Source organism: Melanostigma gelatinosum (genome assembly GCF_949748355.1).
Source record: "Melanostigma gelatinosum genome assembly, chromosome: 5".
NCBI lineage: Eukaryota > Metazoa > Chordata > Actinopteri > Perciformes > Zoarcidae > Melanostigma > Melanostigma gelatinosum.
The window spans coordinates 10,278,397-10,297,624 of NC_136638.1; the positions used below are offsets into that span (position 1 = coordinate 10,278,397).

The 19,228-nt window shown below is 45.3% G+C and overlaps 1 protein-coding gene across 1 annotated transcript in view; it reads left to right on the top strand.

The window, feature by feature from the left end:
• LOC306777108 (connector enhancer of kinase suppressor of ras 2) overlaps nucleotides 1–16,989 on the top strand; it is a gene marked incomplete at both ends in the record, with an annotated part of 62,895 nt that extends 45,906 nt beyond the window's left edge. Inside the window, 15 exon segments of the mRNA XM_079268079.1 lie at nucleotides 2,320–2,447; nucleotides 2,528–2,739; nucleotides 3,682–3,768; nucleotides 4,569–4,777; nucleotides 8,514–8,551; nucleotides 8,642–8,684; nucleotides 10,023–10,071; nucleotides 10,436–10,608; nucleotides 11,787–11,860; nucleotides 11,981–12,052; nucleotides 13,570–13,640; nucleotides 13,779–13,879; nucleotides 14,492–15,251; nucleotides 16,372–16,676; nucleotides 16,780–16,989. Of these exon segments, the coding sequence (XP_079124205.1) occupies nucleotides 2,320–2,447; nucleotides 2,528–2,739; nucleotides 3,682–3,768; nucleotides 4,569–4,777; nucleotides 8,514–8,551; nucleotides 8,642–8,684; nucleotides 10,023–10,071; nucleotides 10,436–10,608; nucleotides 11,787–11,860; nucleotides 11,981–12,052; nucleotides 13,570–13,640; nucleotides 13,779–13,879; nucleotides 14,492–15,251; nucleotides 16,372–16,676; nucleotides 16,780–16,989 (2,532 nt within the window).
• Nucleotides 16,990–19,228: the final 2,239 nt, after the last annotated feature.

Here is a 19,228-nt window from a genome sequence, read left to right on the forward strand (position 1 = left end):
CTCTCTCTCTCTCTCTCTCTCTCTCACTCTCTGTCTCTCTCTCTCGCTCTCTCTCTCACTCTCTCTCTCTCTCTCTCTCTCTCTCTCTCTCTCTCTCTCTCTCTCTCTCTCTCTCTCTCTCTCTCTCTCTCGCTCTCGCTCTCTCGCTCTCTCTCTCTCTCTCTCTCGCGCTCTCAGCTCTCTCGCTCTCTCTCTCTCTCTCTCACTCTCTGTCTCTCTCTCTCTCTCTCTCTCTGTCTTTCTCTCTCTCTCTCTCTCTCTCGCTCTCTCTCTCTCTCGCTCTCTCTGTGTGTTTGTGTCTAGAGTAGGATAGAGTAAAAGCAATTTGATGATCCATTGTAATGGTGTAATCACTCCCCCAATGTAGGGAGTGATTTCATGCATGACTGAAGGCCACATCAGCGTCCACATCACAGGGCACATGTGCATCACATTTCCATGAACCCTGCTTTCATGAATCTGTTATATGTTTGAATACATAAATAATTGCTGTTTTAAAATGCGTGCTATTTTCTGCAACATGTAATGGTGTATTATTGATGGGTTATAGTACCTTCTTTTGGCTTACTTTTACTCTCAATAACCCTTCGTCTTGAGCTTGTCAGTATCAGACACGTTGCTCGTTGAACATAACAAATGGTAAAAAGTTTGTAAAAAAGAAGGGGCAGATAAACAATTGTATGATTTGTTTAACTAACACCTACTGATATTCTTGTCAGGCTTCGTTAAATTAAGTTCATTACTAAGCCCATGTAAACGTTTTATACAAACTGATCTCGTACCCTTAAGTCCCTCACATGGTCAAAATATTACAGTCAGCGTTTTAGTGTGTGTGTGTGTGTGTTTTAGTGAGTTTGCATGTGTGCATGTAAAGGTGGCGCGAGGGGGAATATTGGTCTGAAAAGGATTTGAGCAGCAGATTTTGAGGTAGTTCGGAGTGGACGCAACAGGGGTCAGATGGTTTAAGTGCTGTTTTAGCAGACTGGCATTTCGCCTGCTGTGGAGGTCCAATCTCTCCCTACTTCTACCCCCCACCCCACCGTTTTCCATGAAGGCAGCAGTGGGCTGTAATCACTAAATTACTGTTTTTCACTCGCAGCTCAAGTCACCACACTGCACAGCTCCCCCGCCTCACTGTGTGTGTGTCTCTCTCTCTCTCTCTCTCTCTCTCTCTCTCTCGCTCTCTCTCTCTCCTGCACTCTTTCTCTCTGTCTCTCTCTCTCTTTGTCCTATTTCATTTGCTCTCTCCTCTCTCTCTCATGTTCCCCTCTTCCCACCCCGTCTTCATTATTTATTGTGAAGCCGTCTTACTGTAAGCTGCCATCATAAGAGCAAGAACTGTGAGAAGAGAGAAAGAGATGAAGGAGGGACAAGGCCTGGGATGGAGGGAGTGAGGGTGGTGAGGAAGAGGGGGAGGGGGGATGGAATGGAAAGTTTGGAATATGAAATGAATTCGCCTAATGCACTGTTGATGAAACACTGGGCTTCGTTAATGAGAACGCTGCCTGCCTGCCTTCGCTCGGGCTCTCTGTCTGTTGATCCATTCTCTCCTTTGTGGGGGTGACACTAGAAAGGTGTCCCCCCCCCCCCCTCCTCTCTGACAGAGAGTAAAAACACCACATCTTTCAAAATCTGGAACACCATCCTCTGGGAATAATTGTCTGCTCAAGCTTGCGTTCGTCAGCCCAGCTGTTCCGCCTGAGGACAAATATAATTCACTTGAAATTTTAACAGAGTTTCCATGACATCCGCAGCCAGGCACCCTGTCCTCACGGAGTACCCGATGACGACTCGAAGTGTCCTTGAGTCAAGCTGAGGTATAGGAGGCCACGCTAGCTTTCCTTTCCTATAGCTTCCCTCTCCTGCCTCTCTTGTAGCGCGGGAGAGGGGACGAGGAGGGAGGAGAAGAGAGGAGAGGAGGGGTTGTCATGGGAACAGACACGGAGAGCCCTGTGTGAGTGAAGATGCTTGAGACAAAATGACAGAATAGTGAAGCGATTGAACGTGGGAGAGGCTGCACAGTCAGACAGACATAAAAAAAAAAAAAGACAACATGGCAGCTGTGTGGAAATAACTCTCTTGTTTGGGATTCAGCGTTAAAAAGGAGTACTGCAGTACGAGGAGGATCACACAAATAAAAGGTTCCCTTCCCTCGTGAGAGCGTAAACTGTGTGCTTGTTTGTCTTTCTGTGAGGCAGGAGAAGCTCTAATGCTGCAGGTTGTGCTCTCAGATCCCCTCACCATCCTTCAATTATAGCTCAATGAAAAGGTGCGAGTCATTCTCTCCTTCTTCCTCTACTCCCCCCCTCCCCCCTTCAGCCGGTCCCCACCAGCCCCACCAGTACCTCCCCTACACCCGGTGGAACTTTGGGCATGTCCAAAATGGACACTCCCAGCATGCAGGATGTCTATATCCTCTCCCCTGTCTCTGGACTCTACAGCACCAGGTCAGTCGCTTGCACACACAGATGTTGCTTATGATTATTATTGTGATGATACCGATGATGAAAACTTTGCCCTCCCCCAGGGAGGAGCTGGGTCTGATGTCCTGCGACGACATCAGCCGCTACAGCGTGAGCTCCCAGTCCGGCTCCAAAGGGTCAGAGGCAGTCAGCTACTACCTGGACCAGGACAGCGGTCAGTACTTTTCCCTGCTGGAGGGAGACGGACCCCCGGGGCCTGACTACGACAGGGGCCGCAACACGGGGGTTCGCCGGCGGGACAAGACCCCCACCCATGGTAAGACGGAGAGCGCAGTCCGACAGTGTGAACGGGGCGGCGTAACGTCTCTGGTCCTGTGTTTGTTCTGTAGGACGGCATGCTCTCTCCCACCAGTTTTCTCATCCTTCTCTCAGAGCTCCTCCTCCTTCATCACTCACCTCATGGCTCTGCTTCTTTGTGGCTTTACCACGCGTAAGAACGTCCCAAAAGAAACACTGATCACACATGATCACAAGGGTCAGTCCAACAACACTGTGTCCAGCTCCCTGTCTGCCCCACCACCTGTGTCACACTTGTCCAAGACCGCTTCCTAGATATCCTGTACCTTCTTTGGAGACTCTCAAGGGGCCTGTGATGTGCAGGGCGAGGGTCATGTGACAGACGGAAGCATTGGGAGTAGGCTTGTGCTGATCCAATCGTGTGTCGATGATTGATTTTTCCCACACCCATTTTATTATCAAGGTGATTTTAGCTAACTTCCTATCAGGTCTAAGGATTTATAAGAAGTAAGTGCGACTGAAGGAGAGATTTCTGGCTCAGAGTCTGAGAAAAAAACTTTTTTGAGAGCGGCCTTTAAAGATATACATCTTTTTCTGACATTTTAAGTTTGAATATGCAAATGAAGCATTATCTAGTGATGACTTTAACCTGTGGTTGTCATCCAACAGTGAGCATGCTAACAGATTAGCTCGCCAGCACGACTGCTAGTTCAGATGTCCCTGTTGTGGGGAATTTACGTGAATAGAAAACTTACTTGATATTATAAAAAAGAAATAGCAGGTCATAGCAGTCCCTCGAGAGTCTCCCGTTCCTTCCCCCTCACCTGCACACACTTTGTCTCACCTGTCCACCCCTCCAGCTGTGTCCCACGCTGTCTCTCAGTCACCGCCTTCCTGCGACTTTCCCCCCCCCCACTCCCTCCTAGTAGACGACTCTCTGATTGCTGATTGGTCGTTCCAGGTGACCTCAGGCCTGTTTCCATGCCTCCCGAATATAACTGGATGGCCGAGGCCAAGGAACCCAGCATGGGCAAGAGAGGGAGCCGAGGTACACACACACACACACACACACACGCACAAAAACACACACACAAAAACACACACACAAAAACACAGCCCCACACACGCGTAGCACAAACGGGTCGGACTGGTGCCGCGCTATGCTCCATACTCGACTCAACACATTTCAGCTCATCCTCTGGTTATCCATGGTGGTGTGGTTGTGTGAGGATACATATCTGCCAGGTATGTATCTGACAGAGCGACAAGTAAACATAAATGCACGGAAATTGCATTTATACAGCTGCTCTGGAAATGGGGGTATTTCTATGTGACCAATGCTAACCAGCTTCACCGTTTTGCGGCGAGACTCGATCTGTATTCGACCGAGGATCCGCGCTCTACCATCAGAAATCCCATGAATAACATTAAAGCACAATCTGCTTCTCTTCCTCTCAGTCACTTTTGAGTTTTTTTCACATTTAAGTATATGGATAATAAACAAATTAGGTGAGAATCTTTTTCTCTCTGGAGCTAAAGCAGAATAAAACCTTCTGTGACTGACAGGATTTAGCAGTAGTGCCCTCCAAATCGGCCTCATCATTGCAGACGGATTAGCTGCATGTCCTTCGGCTGTGGGTCCATATCAGACGCTACAGCTCTGAGGCACTTCTATCCCTGTCTGTGGGGGTTTTATCTGTAAAGGTCTATTCACCCTCATCCGTTTCTACTCTGGGGTTCTCCCTCAACTCTATGACGCTAACCCCCCCCCCCCCTCTGCCATCCGTCCAGCTGAGCCTGTCCCCCCTCTAACTGCTCCATGCCTCTATGCCCCTCTCATCTCCACAGATTCAGACAACTCCCTGTTGCGTTACCTTAGCGACGACAAGATCCTGGTGATCGAGGAGGAGCCCGAGGGTCCGGGCAGAGAGAGCCGGCGGGATTCCACCAGACGCTCCCGGCGTAAGAGCCGCAATCCCAGCAGCCCTAGCTTTCCCATCAGCCCCTCCATGCTGTCCTCCACCCTGCGCCTAGACCAGCCACCCGATGCTTTGCCTGTATGTACACCGTTTTTCAACTACAGTGAAAGTATAAGTCAAATGTGTTGCGGTGCTCAAACATTTTTCTTTCCATTTGTGTCTAGTATTGTCTGGTTAAGTCGGTTAGACGTGTGGGTGGTGGTGGTGTGCCATGTCTATTTTGTGTAAATATGGACAGAGAAATGCAGTTACATGCCATGTTAAAGGATCTTAATGTTAACAAATCCCATAAAAAGACCAAAACCAGTTGATCCTACTGTCTAGGAATAACGATGTAGCTAAAACCTCATATAATGTATCTCATCCCTTTGTGCCATGTAGCTCTATTGTTGTCCATTATTGTCCATTATTGTCCAAACACTGTAAGTCATTCCCAAAGACTGCGTCGGCACCCACCGGTGGGTCGCAGGGGATTTAATTAGGGTCAGCAAATAGATTTGCAGAATTTCTCCCATAGGACCAGTGGCCACATAGCGCCTTTTTTCTGAGTGCCAGTGTCTGTTTTTAATTGTTCCCAATGAGAAGAGAGCATATGCGGCCGCCTAGAGAAAAGGCGCTGCACCCTTTTTCTGAGCGCTCGCTCCAAACACAACAAGTTGAAAATCTCAGAATTCTTCAGAAAAGCGCTGGTGATGTCAGTGTAGTAGATGGAGCAGAAGCTTGTTTTGGCCGTGTGTGTGTATCCTGAGCTCTATGTGTCGGACACACACTATCACAACACAGACCTGGTGAGTTATTTTATTACTGTACGCCTTGTCTCTCCTTGCTCTAACATTACGTCTGTCAGATTGAGCCGTGACAAGCTCATCTATACGAAGTATGACGCGGACATCCTCCGTTTGATGCTCATGGTGCATGGAATTTTTTATTTATTATAGTATCCCTAATAGATAATACAAAGCACAGGAGCGATGCTGGTCTATCATACAACGGTGGTGATATGTTGTTAAGATATTGATGTCATAGAAACATCGAAAAATGTGCTTTTTTGATGAACCGCTGGGTTGAAGAACTACCCAGCACCCTGCCACCGCTTTTCTGCCAAAAGAAAAAGAGGCGCTATGAGGACACACAGTCTTTTATTTAACATTTATATCTGCAGGACACCTGTGAGCCACATAAGGGAGCCCGAATGTTCGTATTGTTGTTATAACTGAGCCTATGACATTGGATCTCATATGAAAGCCTCGCGTACATTGTGTTTAACTGATGAGAGGGGAAAAAGAGTCTGTTAATTTTACCTAAATGCATTTTTTTGGTGGTATTTTACATGAAACTAATTTGTTATCAAATGTGTATCTCTTCGAATGGCTGATTTACCTGTTCAAGATAATATACATTGATGTGGAAACAGCAGAAAAGATGGTCAGGACCGTTCATTTATGTACAAATTCGCTCTTTTCGCCATTTACAGACAAGGCCTATTGTGAATATCATGGTTTTGTCATTTTTAAAAAGTGGCTCCACAGAAAAAAAGGTTTGGGGAAAACCTTTCCCACTGTGGGCCATGTTCCTTCACAACTATTAATATAGGCACTGTAGTTTATTTTGAGTCAACGCTACGTGCGCTGTCCTGCTGCTGTAGAGAGTCATTAGTGCAGCAAATGTGTATTATTCCACAACAGAAAATAGTACCCGAGTAAATGCTCTATTTACAATGTTTGATTCACGTTTTCTATAAACTACAGATCCCAGATGTTTTAGGTAATTACTGAGCCCGTTCAAAAATGAAAGACCAGTACACATATGTTACATATCATACACAAGATTCATGTTTTTAATCAGAATAAAATATAGACTAATGTATTGTTTGTTTATGTCTTTTTATGGGATTTGTTACAAATAAATAAAAAATACCACCACTTTATGCTTGAAAGGCAGCTGAACAGTCTCACTTGCGTAGACAATGTTATTTAATGTGAATGCGTGTTTCACCAGACCACACACGGCTGGCAACAATTAATAAGCATTGACTCAGCCTCACAGCGAGCCAGCACGCACAATACCAGGACCTTAAAACTGAAGCAGCCAAATGGAATTCAGCCATCATTCATTTTATGATTAACACCTCGGCTTTTGCTACCGGGACATGTTAAAATATCTGCTGTAAAAAAAGGCCTATTAGTGGCACTATAATCACCTTCAAGGCCTTAATCCTGACTCACTGGCACGACGTCCTTCGTCTTGCAGTGTGTGTGTCTGTGTCTTCTGTGTGTTTGTGGTTGCAGGAAAGGTCACGGTGTTCTCAGATTCACACACATTGTTGTTTGTGTGTGCATGTGTGTCAGGTAGAGGAGACAAAGGGGAGTGAGGGTGATCAGTGTCATTGCATGGCTGCCAGCTTCACGGATTATGAGAATGACAGTGTGACACGGCTCTCTGTAACTTTTCTCTCATGCACTCGCCAGTACACACACACACACACACACACACACACACACACACACACACACACACACACACACACACACACACACGCACACACACACTCACACACACACACACACACACACACACACGGGCATACACAAACAAACACAAACTAGCACACAGGAGTGCATTTGTATTCAGGGTAGCCATCTCACGACTCATCCTAACTCATCCTAATATCCCCATCTCCTCAGACACGCCTGAGTCTAAATAGGAGTTTATTCTGGACAAACACACACACACACACACACACACACATTTGCATGCGCACATGCACACAAACACGTACCCCTATGAGTAGGTGCATGACTCAGCATCAGCCAGACCAATTACAAGCGCAACTGACAGACTGTGCTTAAAACACGCCGCACGCAATCACACACACACACACGAACACACACACAGCGTGCTAACAGTTTAGCTAACACCAGCTCTCTCTAACCCTCTCAGCTGCATGCTTCTCATGGCGGTGACTCATATCTATTCTGTGGCACATGAAGTACACTATCCTGCACTAACAAGCACATGCTAACCTTAATGACCTGCCTGTTTCCTTTCTCTCTTTCTCTCTGTATCATTCTATTTACCAGCACAATACATGAACATGTCGGCACATTTTGAACTGACCGATGGACAAGTCGTAGTGACGTTTCATGTCTTTGACTTTCAGTCATGTGTTTTCTGACACATTGTACACAATAATGTTACCCTGGAATCATCCACAGCAGCACAAGTACATGGAATCACTTTTTGTGGCATGATGGAAAATGAATGTATTATGAGACGACAGGCCCCTGTGCCAAAGACCATGCCTCATGGCTATGACTCAGGGGCCCCTGGCCCTCTACTGGGTGCCCGGGGCCCTGAGGTTGTGGCCTGTAGGCACATTTGTTTAAAAGTGGGTCCACACTTGGGGCAGAGATTAGCAAATTAAGAAATTTAATATTACTTCAAATTGAGTTCAATATATTCCACTGTGAGGATTATAGGATTATATATATCGTGGTGGTTACTGTCAGCTCCACACCTTTGAACAATACTTGATTCAATTATCGTCACCAGAGGAATCAAGCGTGTAATCAGCCGGAAAATGATCTGTTGCTGATGGAATTGATCCAATGTGAAGCAGCTGGAGTCCTAAGAGGCTGACAAGTATTCAAAACATCTTTTGAATACTTGAAACAATGCCCACATCTTATAAGGTGCATGTCGGTTGTCTAACTTTTCAATATAACTGTACTGATAATTACCAAAAAATGTGCACAAGAGAAGTGTGTATGTATTGAGGTGTTTGATGAAGTCTTTTCTTTCTTCTGTCTCTCAGCGAGGTGCGGATACACTGCGAGCAGACACAACAGACAGGTGAGTCTGTGTTTGTGGTTTGACCGCATGCTTGTGACTGATGGAAGGAGTTGTTTGTGTTTACATCCAATCCTGTCTGTCCTCCTGCAGGTACTCCGGCTCAGGAAGCTCAGGAGCCGCCTCCATGAGGAAGGTGGGGGAGCAGACAGTGAGACTGAGTGCTATGGGACTGACTGTGCATCTCTTTGATGTTTTATAAATCCAAAGTTCTGATGGTTTATTGACCTGTTTTTTAAATAATGCTGTCTTTCCAGTACATTTAGATTCTCACGCAAACTGCATTTTAATGATGCAACAGAGTCAGTCACATCAACAAGAAGTACATATTCGCTGTTTTATGGAGCCTGAGTGTGTCCAGATAAAAGCTAGACATCACATATACAGCCAGACAAGAGTGGGAGAGATACCTGAGATGAAATCCAATCGGGACTGTAATAATTAAATAAAAGCTAACGGTCAGATGAGGTGAATTGGTTTCCATATTTAGGTTACTGTAACACAGGAAACTCTTAGTCATTAGCCCTCGCCTCTCCTCCAAAGCACTATGAGTTGTAGCTCACGATGAGTCAGCTCCACGATAAACATATTTATTCGGCTTTGCTTCCTAAATAAATACTCAGCCGGTGTGTTCAGCTTTGTTAATGTTGATACCCACAGCTACATATCCAGCTCACATTCGCTTCTTTGAGATGCTCTACATAGTGTGCAATTCAGGTGTGTTTGCTGAACACAAAAGATGGTTATGAAGTGAGACCCTGTAACTTTGAAAGCACAAAGACAATGCTCTTCCTCTCGCAAGTAAAAAGTTTATTCATAAGCGACAAAAGGCAACAAGAGTCTGACAGAGTCTGGTACGACCAGTAGCTTACGGTGGCTAATGTTAGCTAACTTTAGATGGTTATTGCTGTACAACAGACATTACTGAGGAACGGATTCTTTTGTTACCCTACATTTTAGCGTCAAATAATAATGCCGAATTGTAATGTATGGCAACGGTAGCTGCTATTCAGCGAAAGTCATGCCTGTCATGCTGATAGCATGGCTAAAAGCAGCAGACACTCCAATCAACATAGAATCTGGCAGCAGTGGGTCCATTTCATTACCAATGCCTCTTAATACGGTAGCCTATGAGGAACAATGTCTAAACTAAGTCTTTGATGCCTGTCAATGTTTTCAAAAGACTACAATCAGATAGTAGTTAAGCTGATATAGTTCAGGATATCCTGACATCACTGTGGGTTTTCGTCTCTGGCGTACACAGCTCATATTTCTGCATCACAGGTTGTGGGTCACTTCCTGGATGTATTGTAGTACTGTAATCCTTCTGTGCGTGTAATCCTCGCTGCTGTGTGCTGGATGAAATAAAAATAAGCTAAACATGGAGAGAGAACTTGCTGCAACCTCTCTACATGCATCAACCAACCTTTTTTCTTTTCTTTGAGCTAACATGCGTTTTCTCTGTCCCCTCTAGTCTTTCCATTACACCTCTCTAAGACCAAAAACCAAAAGGAGAAGTAAAGGTGAACACACTGGTGCATTTTCTCTTTCTTGTGTATGATGTACATGTATGTTAGCATATGTAGCTCCAGAAAGAGGGAACCTTTTATCCAAAAGATTTGTCTAAATCTAAATGACTCTCGATCTAAGCCTGACAGGCTTGAGTTCACATTGTTATTTGATTTTACATAAAGAAAGAGCTACTCTGAGCCACTGCAGACTTGAAAAGAGTCCAGCCATTCGGATTCAGCCTGTTAGTGCCAGATTCACTGGAAGTGCTGGATAAATGGCTACACTTCTCCTTTTATTACCAGTGTTTTTCCCTAATTAAAGACCAAATGCCATAAACATCCCTTTCAGTATCAACATCCTTTCCTCTCTCTGCAGGTTCCCTAACTAGTGCCAGTCGAAGGAGAATTTCCTGTAAGGACCTGGGCCACGGTGACTGTGAGGGCTGGCTGTGGAAGAAGAAGGATGCTAAAGGCTACTTCACCCAGAAATGGAGGAAGTACTGGTTTATCCTCAAGGAGTCCTGCCTCTACTGGTACACCAACCAAAACGTACGGAATCACAATCAACTGTCATCATGAGTTTTTTATTGTCTTTATTGACACAACTAATAAGTTGCACTTAGACATGAAAACAATGGAATCAACGGTTAAAATCAGCTTCATGTCTTCTGTGACTCTGAAAGGAGCTTCTTTAAGTCTGAGAAAATAACCCGGGTGATGTAATCAGGGTTATCTCGAGTTAGGCTCAGAGACTTTAAATATTTCACAGCATATCTGCTTTCCAAACTGGGGACATTAGACTTTAAAAGATGAGGGCATTTGACATTTCTAATAAAAGATGCAGTTGAGTTGAAAGACCCATATAGACCGTTTCAATGGAACTGCATTAATTAATTTACAAATTTCCCCCTGGGGATGAATAAAGTATATATATATATATATATATATATATATATATATCATTACTAGGCAACAGCTGGGGTCCATGTTGACTTCGTGTTGCAGCGGATGTCATTCACATACACTGCAACAGGAAATAAACTGGGACACATTTGCAATGTTTACGTATACAACTGTATACTATAGTGGTCGATGGGCCATTCACATGACGTATTTTGCGCCCTCAAATCCATTGTTGTCAATCTAAATGCGTGGAAGGTGGGCTCAAAAGCGAGAGACTTACTTTTGCAACACGCAAGTCTTCCCAAGCTCCTATAACATGTGAATGGCCCCTTTTCAGAAGAGCGTAACACTAAGTATTGTTGGTTTCATGGTTACGAATATTAAAATCTTATATCTAAACATTATAACATAATAATTACAATGCAGTTGCAGGAAATGCAGATGTGAAATAGCTAGTAGATACATCTGGTACAAATTTTGACCTCAGACAAACACAAAAAGTCATGGTAAGACTTTCGGTGTAGCTTAGACGTTTGGATTAATGTATTATTAAAATATTTGCAATATTATGAAGAAAAAAGCCTGCAAATCAATTGTGTATGTGATAGTTTGTATACACACCCCAGTTTTAAAGCAAATAGTCATATCTCATCTATCTTTCTCCTGTCAACGGGTGAAAAGAGCCAATACAAACAGCATATGCTGTTTTCATATGCTTAACTAGACTACTACTATACAAAATAGAATTGGTATGTCAGTATGGATGACATTTTGTTCTGTGTGCTGATGATGTACCACCACTCTCCATCTGTCTCTGCCTGCAGGATGAGAAGGCTGAGGGCTTCATCAGCCTCCCCGAGTTCAGAATAGACCGAGCCATAGAGTGCAGACGGAAATTGTGAGTGTCCCTCACATGTCGCTGAAGTTACTAATCAAGCACATTTGCTCTCAACCACACAACATAAATGCCCCCCCCCCCCCCCCACTAATCAGTCTTCTTCTCCCCGACCGACTGCAGTGCCTTTAAAGCCTGTCATCCCAAAATCAAGAGCTTCTTCTTCGCCACAGATTGTCTTGAGGAAATGAACAGGTGAGCTAGTGTGTGTGTGTCTCTGTGTGTCTCTTGAGCGCGTGTTTGCGTCTTAACGTGGACAATAGTCAGATGTTGGGGACGTCACATGTCCTTTCATGAATATTTTAGCCGAGTAAACCAAGTTTACACAAGGCAGCAGCCCACACGACACGACGCGTGAATAAGGCATGAACCTGGCCCTGTTGTTCAATGTAGAACTCTGAGTGTGTGTGTCCGTGTGTGTGTGTGTGTGTGTGTGTGTTTGTGTCACGTGTGCGCTCATGTGAGAGGGAGATCGTAGTGATATTTGCAGGAGTGCTATCTGATGAGCTCTAATTATCCACACCTCTCCTCAGTGACACGGTGAGATAATTGGAGGAGAGTAATTAACCAGCTATATTTGACTTCCATGCTGTGCTGGGGGGTTCATGTGTGACAGTGCCATTGCACACATATCCATGTAATGTTTAATAAAGCGGGAGTTGCTATAGAAGGAAAAATGGCCTTATATGTGTCATAAGTAAGAAAGTTCTTGCAGTGAAAACGGGCTACAAACACAGACAGCTCGTTTATAATAAAAAGCTACGCTGAAGATTGAATTCAAGACAAAACTGATTTTTTAAAAAGCTGACTGGAATAACTTGCTCTAAATCTGTCCTCATTCACAGTGAATCCCATGGAAAGACCTAAATTGGCAAAATCTTTGAAAATGGCCCACACATATGGGTAATGTGGTGTTTTTAGCAAATATTCCACAAACAGGCAAAAATAGTGCATTTGTTTGGGACTATTTTCAGCCAGGGATTAGTATGCATGTGGTGTGATAGTAAGTATCTCTGGCAACAGAGCTGTGTATGTGGGATCAACTCCAAATAGACTCCAGTGCCCATGCTCATCTTCATGAAGGACCATGTCACCCAGGGCAACAGTGGCTCGCTGATGTGATTCTAATGGTTTTTGGACAACAATGGGGCTCTACGGCACAGAGGAATAAGCTACACCAAGCTTTGACACGTGTTAATAGGATCAATTCAGAGTTAGTTTTGGGGTTTTCATGGGGTTTTCATTTTTTGGGTTACGTTTTTTAATCTTAAGTATGATGAGTTCCCTGTTCCTCACGCACAGACCGGGCCGCTGTTCTTCGTAGTCAGGTGTCTGCAGAGAGTCACAGGACAAGCCGGGGGATGTGACGGAGGCGTGGGAGGAGGACAGGAAGCCTGGGTGCAGAGAGAGAACGCCATCTGAGACTCATAGGACAGAGGATTGTCACTTCTCTCTTTCTGCATCCATCTCTCTAATTATCTCCATGCTTTCTTTCCTCCTCATCAGAGGGAAGGAGCCCGTTCGACAGATATCAGCTGTTCAGAGACACCACTTCAATTTAAAGTGAACGCTTTTTATGCATCACTTACGGTTTACCCAGTATAACCCATCGTTTCTCTCCTCTTTTCATCTTTCCTCTGACGCCCTCCTCCTCCTTACTTTATGCACCTCACCTGTGCGGTCTTCTTGTTTCCTTTCCTTGTGTCCTATAGGTGGATGAACAGACTGGGGCTAGCTGCTATTGGCTACACACCAGATGACAAGGTGCCTCGCCATGACGAAGGTGAGACGGATTCACTTTTCTAGCTCTTACCAACATGACGCTTTCCCCCATGAATTGCTCAAATGTACATGTGTGTGTATGTGTGTGTGTGTGTGTGTGTGTGTGTGTGTCTCGTGTCTGTTTTTATCTCAAAACTAGACTACTGGAGTGAGAGCGATCAAGACGAGGTCGATGGCTCGATGACGCTCAAACAGGAGGGACTCTCATCTCTCTGTGATACTTATCACCGCACGCCATCAGTAAGTACACACACAGACACACACACACACACACACACACACTCAACATAATCTTTGAATCTGAAAGAATATTTTAGTCCTAAAAGCCCCACAGTGTTCTGGGCTGCATAGACCAGAGCTCTCAGCATTAATAAAACATCAGACTGTGAGTATCTGCTTCTGTTAGCAGCCAAGACACATCACTTGTCTTTAATCTGCTGCCAGAACATCTTCACAATCTGACCTCTAGGTGGCGACAAATGCCACCGCTCATTACATCTCTGAAAGATAACGTAACGCTGAAAGAGACTTTTACTCAGAGGATGTTCAGACATGTGCATAACGGTCCGGTGGCATTGGTACCTGCTGAGCCATACAGCAGCCATGTCAGTCATTCTGCCATCTCATTGCTTTTTTTGCGCTCATCTTTTGCTCTATTTCTGCCCTCTTGCCTGTCCTTCTTTCTTCTTCTCTCCCTCCTTGCCTCCTTGCACACATCCTCCCTCTCCTTGTTTTGCGGGTCACATTTTCCTTGTATCCGTGTATCACCTGTCCTTCAACTTCTATGCATCCCTCCTCACTCCTCTCCATACTGACCAACCTGTCCACCTCGCAAACCCTTTGGGCCCTCAGGCTAACTTCCTTCACAGTTACGACCAGTTGCCCCGCTCAGTCAGCTCCATGAGCCTCATGCGCTCCACTCCGTCCCCACTCCCTCCATCAATGAGTGCCTCTACCTCCCCCATCCCTCCGCAGATGGTCTCTTCCACCTCCCCTCTCCCTTTCCAGGTCAACTCCTCGAGCCCCTTCCCGGAGCCCAAGCACGGTCGACACTTCTCCAGCGAGTCCACGCACTCCCACTCCTCGGCCGAGGACCAGCGTGGAGACGGCATGGGCATGGGCACGGGCACGGGCACGGGCAGCACCAGCACCCACTCGTCCGGCTGCCGCTCGACCCATCGCGAGCGGCGCTCCTGGCAGGATCTCATCGAGACCCCTCTGACCAGCGCAGGGCTGCACTTCCTCCAGACGGCGCCGGGGGACGGTGATTACGGGGGCCTGATGGGGAGCATGGCTGGAGAGATGGGGATGTACGGAGGTCTGGGCAGACAGGGCATGTCCCCCGAGAGACGCAGGCAGGCCACGCTGCCCGTACGGAGACACCACGCCGCAGAGAGGGACAGGGAGCGGGACGGGCCCTTCCCTCTGGAGCGAGGGCCGCACACGCACGGCCACTCACACCGACGCTCTCACAAGCAGCGCAGCCAGAGTCTGCCCAGGAACAGAGACCCCGCTCCAGGAAAGCTGTTACACACCTCAGCTCACATGGAGGAGAGGAGCGAGGACGAGGAGGAGGAGGGGCAGGCTGCAGATATACTAGACGGTGAGGAGGGTAAGGAAATGACACACTATCTATTGTGTACGAGGAAAGAAGCAGTAGTGTGCACAAACCCTTGCAATCAGAGGAATAGACTTTTTAACAATGAGAATGCTGTACATTATGATGTCTTTAATTTAAGACAGTGTTATCTCAGAACGTACACTGCTGCAACTAACTAAGTACCTATATTAGAATGGTGAGAGTGGACCCGGGCAGATCATGTTACACAGGATGTTGTGGTAGAGGAGACAGACAGCGTAACCTACTTATAAATGTATTGTGGCTAAGATGGTATCATTCAGGCAGTGGTGGAAGAAGTATTAAGATCCTTTACTGAAGTAAAGGTAAGAATACCACACTGTAAAATACTCCATTAGTAGTAAAAGTCTTCCTGTGAAAATCTTCCTGAAGTTAAATGATTATTTGCAAAGTTTTCCCAAAGTATCAAAAGTAAAAGTCCTCATGATGCAGAAACCAGGCCCTGTGAGCGGGAGACATTTGAATGTTGCATTGATATGTATTATTATAAAACATACTGAACATTATCAGCTTGATACTTTATGACTTTAATTCATTTTATAAAAATTGCTTATAAACATGATTTTGGTCTTAGAGGTCAGAATTACAATATTTATCTCTGACTTGTAGTGAAGAGCATTGATAAAGTGGCATGAAATGGAAATCATATTATTATTATATATAGTATCTCAAATTGTAATATTCTCAAACTGGGGGTATTGACACAACATCTTTGGGGTCACAAGATGATCATCATAAATACTAAACGGTCAAATTCTGCTGCACAATATTAAATTATCTGTGCTAGGAAAACTGTAGCTGTACCTCTTAAAGCATCCTAAAAATATTCAAGTGAAAGCCAACCTGTGGTAAGCCTTGTTACAACTTATTCTTATTCAGGTGCACAAACGCAAAAGCTTAGAAACCATTGGGCCTCAAGCATACATCACATATCAGAAAATAGTGAGCCCGAGCCCAAGGTGACATCTTTGTATTGCTTGCTTTGTTTCTACCAACTGTCCAAAATACCAAAATAGTCAGTCAACCATCATCAACCAGCTCTACATTGAACCCACCGCTGTGTATCCAATTGAAGCTCATTGTGTCATCCTAGCAGTGAACCTGACTCTTACCGGCCCTCTCCTGGGTGTCTCGGACCTGCGGGAGTTGAGAGTTGAGAGCAGAGAGAGGAGGGTGTCGGAGGGAAGGGAGCGGCGGGTGTCAGAGGGCCGTGAGCCGGAGCCGCCGGACGGGCTAGAGCAGCTGTACCGGGCCCTGGAGCAAGCCAACGTGACGGCCCTCGGGGAGCCAAAACCCTCGAGCAGGCAGGAGTTTCGACGTTGTTTCACGCAGAGAGCGAGGGACCCTCTGCTCAACGACAGGCTGCACCGGGTGCGAGCCCTCCGCAGCACCTTGAAGGTAGCACAAAAACAGAGGATTCTGTCAGAAACACAACAAAGAGTCAGGGATTTACAGAGGAATTAGATGTGTGAGGATTCAATGTGTCTCTTCGCTCCCCCAGGCCAAAGAGTCCGAGCTGGTGGTGATCTGTGCCCTCCTGGAGGACCCTGGCCTGTGCTCCGAGACCTTCAGAGAGTGGAAGCAGTGGCACGGCGAGATCTACACAGACATCTGCCAGCTCAGTCCCGGCACCAACGGCCAGGACGACCTCTCCCCGCTGGCCGTGCCGCTCATGACCCACACACACTCCTTCATTGAGACACACGTGTGAGGAAGACTGAACTGACGCACACACACTCACTCACACAAACACAGAGAGCTTTACATCGACTGAGTCACACACACACACACACACACACACACATATTGTAAGATGTGTAAATATCATAGAGGGAACAGTCTGAGACCTGCGTGTATGAACTTTTGATAATCCTGAGGACCCCACAGGGTGCCTATTGCATGCCTGAACAGAAAGCATTGATTTTCCTTTGTCTATGGAACTCAGCATAAACTCCACACGCTTGTCGGGCAAAATGGAAAAAAAAGGAGACTTTCGAACATGTTTTTTCCTTTCTATTCCCTCGGTTGTGCTATTTTCTTTCCTGTTGATTTCCGGGGGGCAGGGGGAGCTATGTAGCAGCAATACAGAGGAGAATCATTTTCACCACAGCACTGTACTTTTGTACTGATGAACTTTGCACCCAGAGCCACCAGTTCTCCCCCGTTCTTCTCTTCTTTCTCTTTTTTTTCTCTCACTGCATATCTCGCTGATTTACAGGGACCTCACTTGTTGTTATTCCGGGCTGATCTTACAGACGGGACAGTGTGGGGGAAGTAAGAGCGGTGACTTTTTAGTATAAGACTGTGAAAAGGTAGCCATCAATGCGGCTTTATCTGTTTATCTGGTTCCATCTGGGAGCCAATGAAAAGCAAGCGTCACAAGCATTGAGGAACCGTTGTGTCGGCTAATTACACACTATTTCAAGCTGTGAACTGTTAAAAAAATCACACACAATTTCATCCACAGAAGGAGGCTCCTCTGATCGTTTGTATTCTCTCTTCCTCTCTTTCTTTTCCTCTCTGTGTTTCTGTCCATCTCCTCCTATTTTCTTATTTTGTTTCTTTGGTTCCTCTCTCGCTCTCTAGTCGTCAAAGACTTGTGTATATGTGTATACTGATGTAAATGTTTGCGTTCCACTACCACTGTGATATGTTTCTGGAGGTAGCGGAGGGAAGACAGAGCGTATGTATTTGCGTGGGTGCAAGACATTTTATCCGTTTTTTTTTATTTTTTATTCCGAAACAGCGAATGCAAGAGCTAGAGAGTGCTTTTCAAAGGAGTCACTCACTACAAAGAATGCACTTTCTATATCTCTATATCTCATTGGCTGCATCACAGGGTCTGTGTCTCATCGGCCTCTTTACCATTGCTGTTCAAAATATCAGGTAAAAGCATTTGCCGTCTCATTTTCTAAAGATTTGTGTACAGTCGACAAATATATTTAAACATAGAAGAATATATAAATCTATTTACGTTTTGTGTCATAGATATAATGTAAAGTATGATGTATTCTATGCCAAGGTTTTGCAGTGTCCCCCTCTTCACTCTGTAGATGCGGGGTGTTTAGCAGTTGAACAACTGGGAGGCAGACAACAACAACAACCACTATAATTGACAGTTGATTGCCAGTTTTTACATCCCGGCTGACCCTTCTCCTGGTGATGTGTTGCATGAGAAAAGTCCTGGGACTGATTTGATTGGACAGGGTAAATTATTGTGGATCATTTGTGCTCTTTACCCCCCCCCCCCCCCCCTCTTTTTTATCTTCAGCTCATGATTGCAAGATAATTAGACTTGTAGCGCATGATACATGCAAAAAGTACTGTTGAAGAATGAGCTTTTATTTGTATGTTCATAGATTTGAAGTATTCTTCTGTTTCCATTAGATAGTGTTTGAAGACACACACTGTACAACAACTGCGGCAGGCTTTTGTGCTGCTCAGTTACTTAATCTGATGCAGATCCTCCTTTAGCATCCTACTAGGAGGTTTCAATTTGATGTTTCTGGTTTACATAGAGAGACTGACACGTGTCCAAAGGCTTCAGGAATCTTACCTGAGAGACGATAGTACAGTTAACAGCTATTTCGACATTCCCTCTCAGCATATGGTCGATACTGGGAAGTTAAAGACCTCCACACTAAATGGTCTATGTCTGTGAAACTTGGATGAATCATTTCATCTGCAATATCAGGGCAAGGACTCAACGGTGCCCCCCAGTGACGAAGACTCTGAGAGACGTGCGTAGCACCTGCTGCATCCAGCGCTATCTGTACTTATTCTTCATATATTTGACTGGAGTTCTTTGAGTGTAGGTTCAGGTTTTTTTTTCATCATGTCACACTGTCGTAAAAATATCAAAACACACCCCAGAGATATAGGTCATGTTTTTTTGAATGGTTAATTTGAGAGTACCACAAAGAAACTAAATGATGCAAGCACTTTCCCTG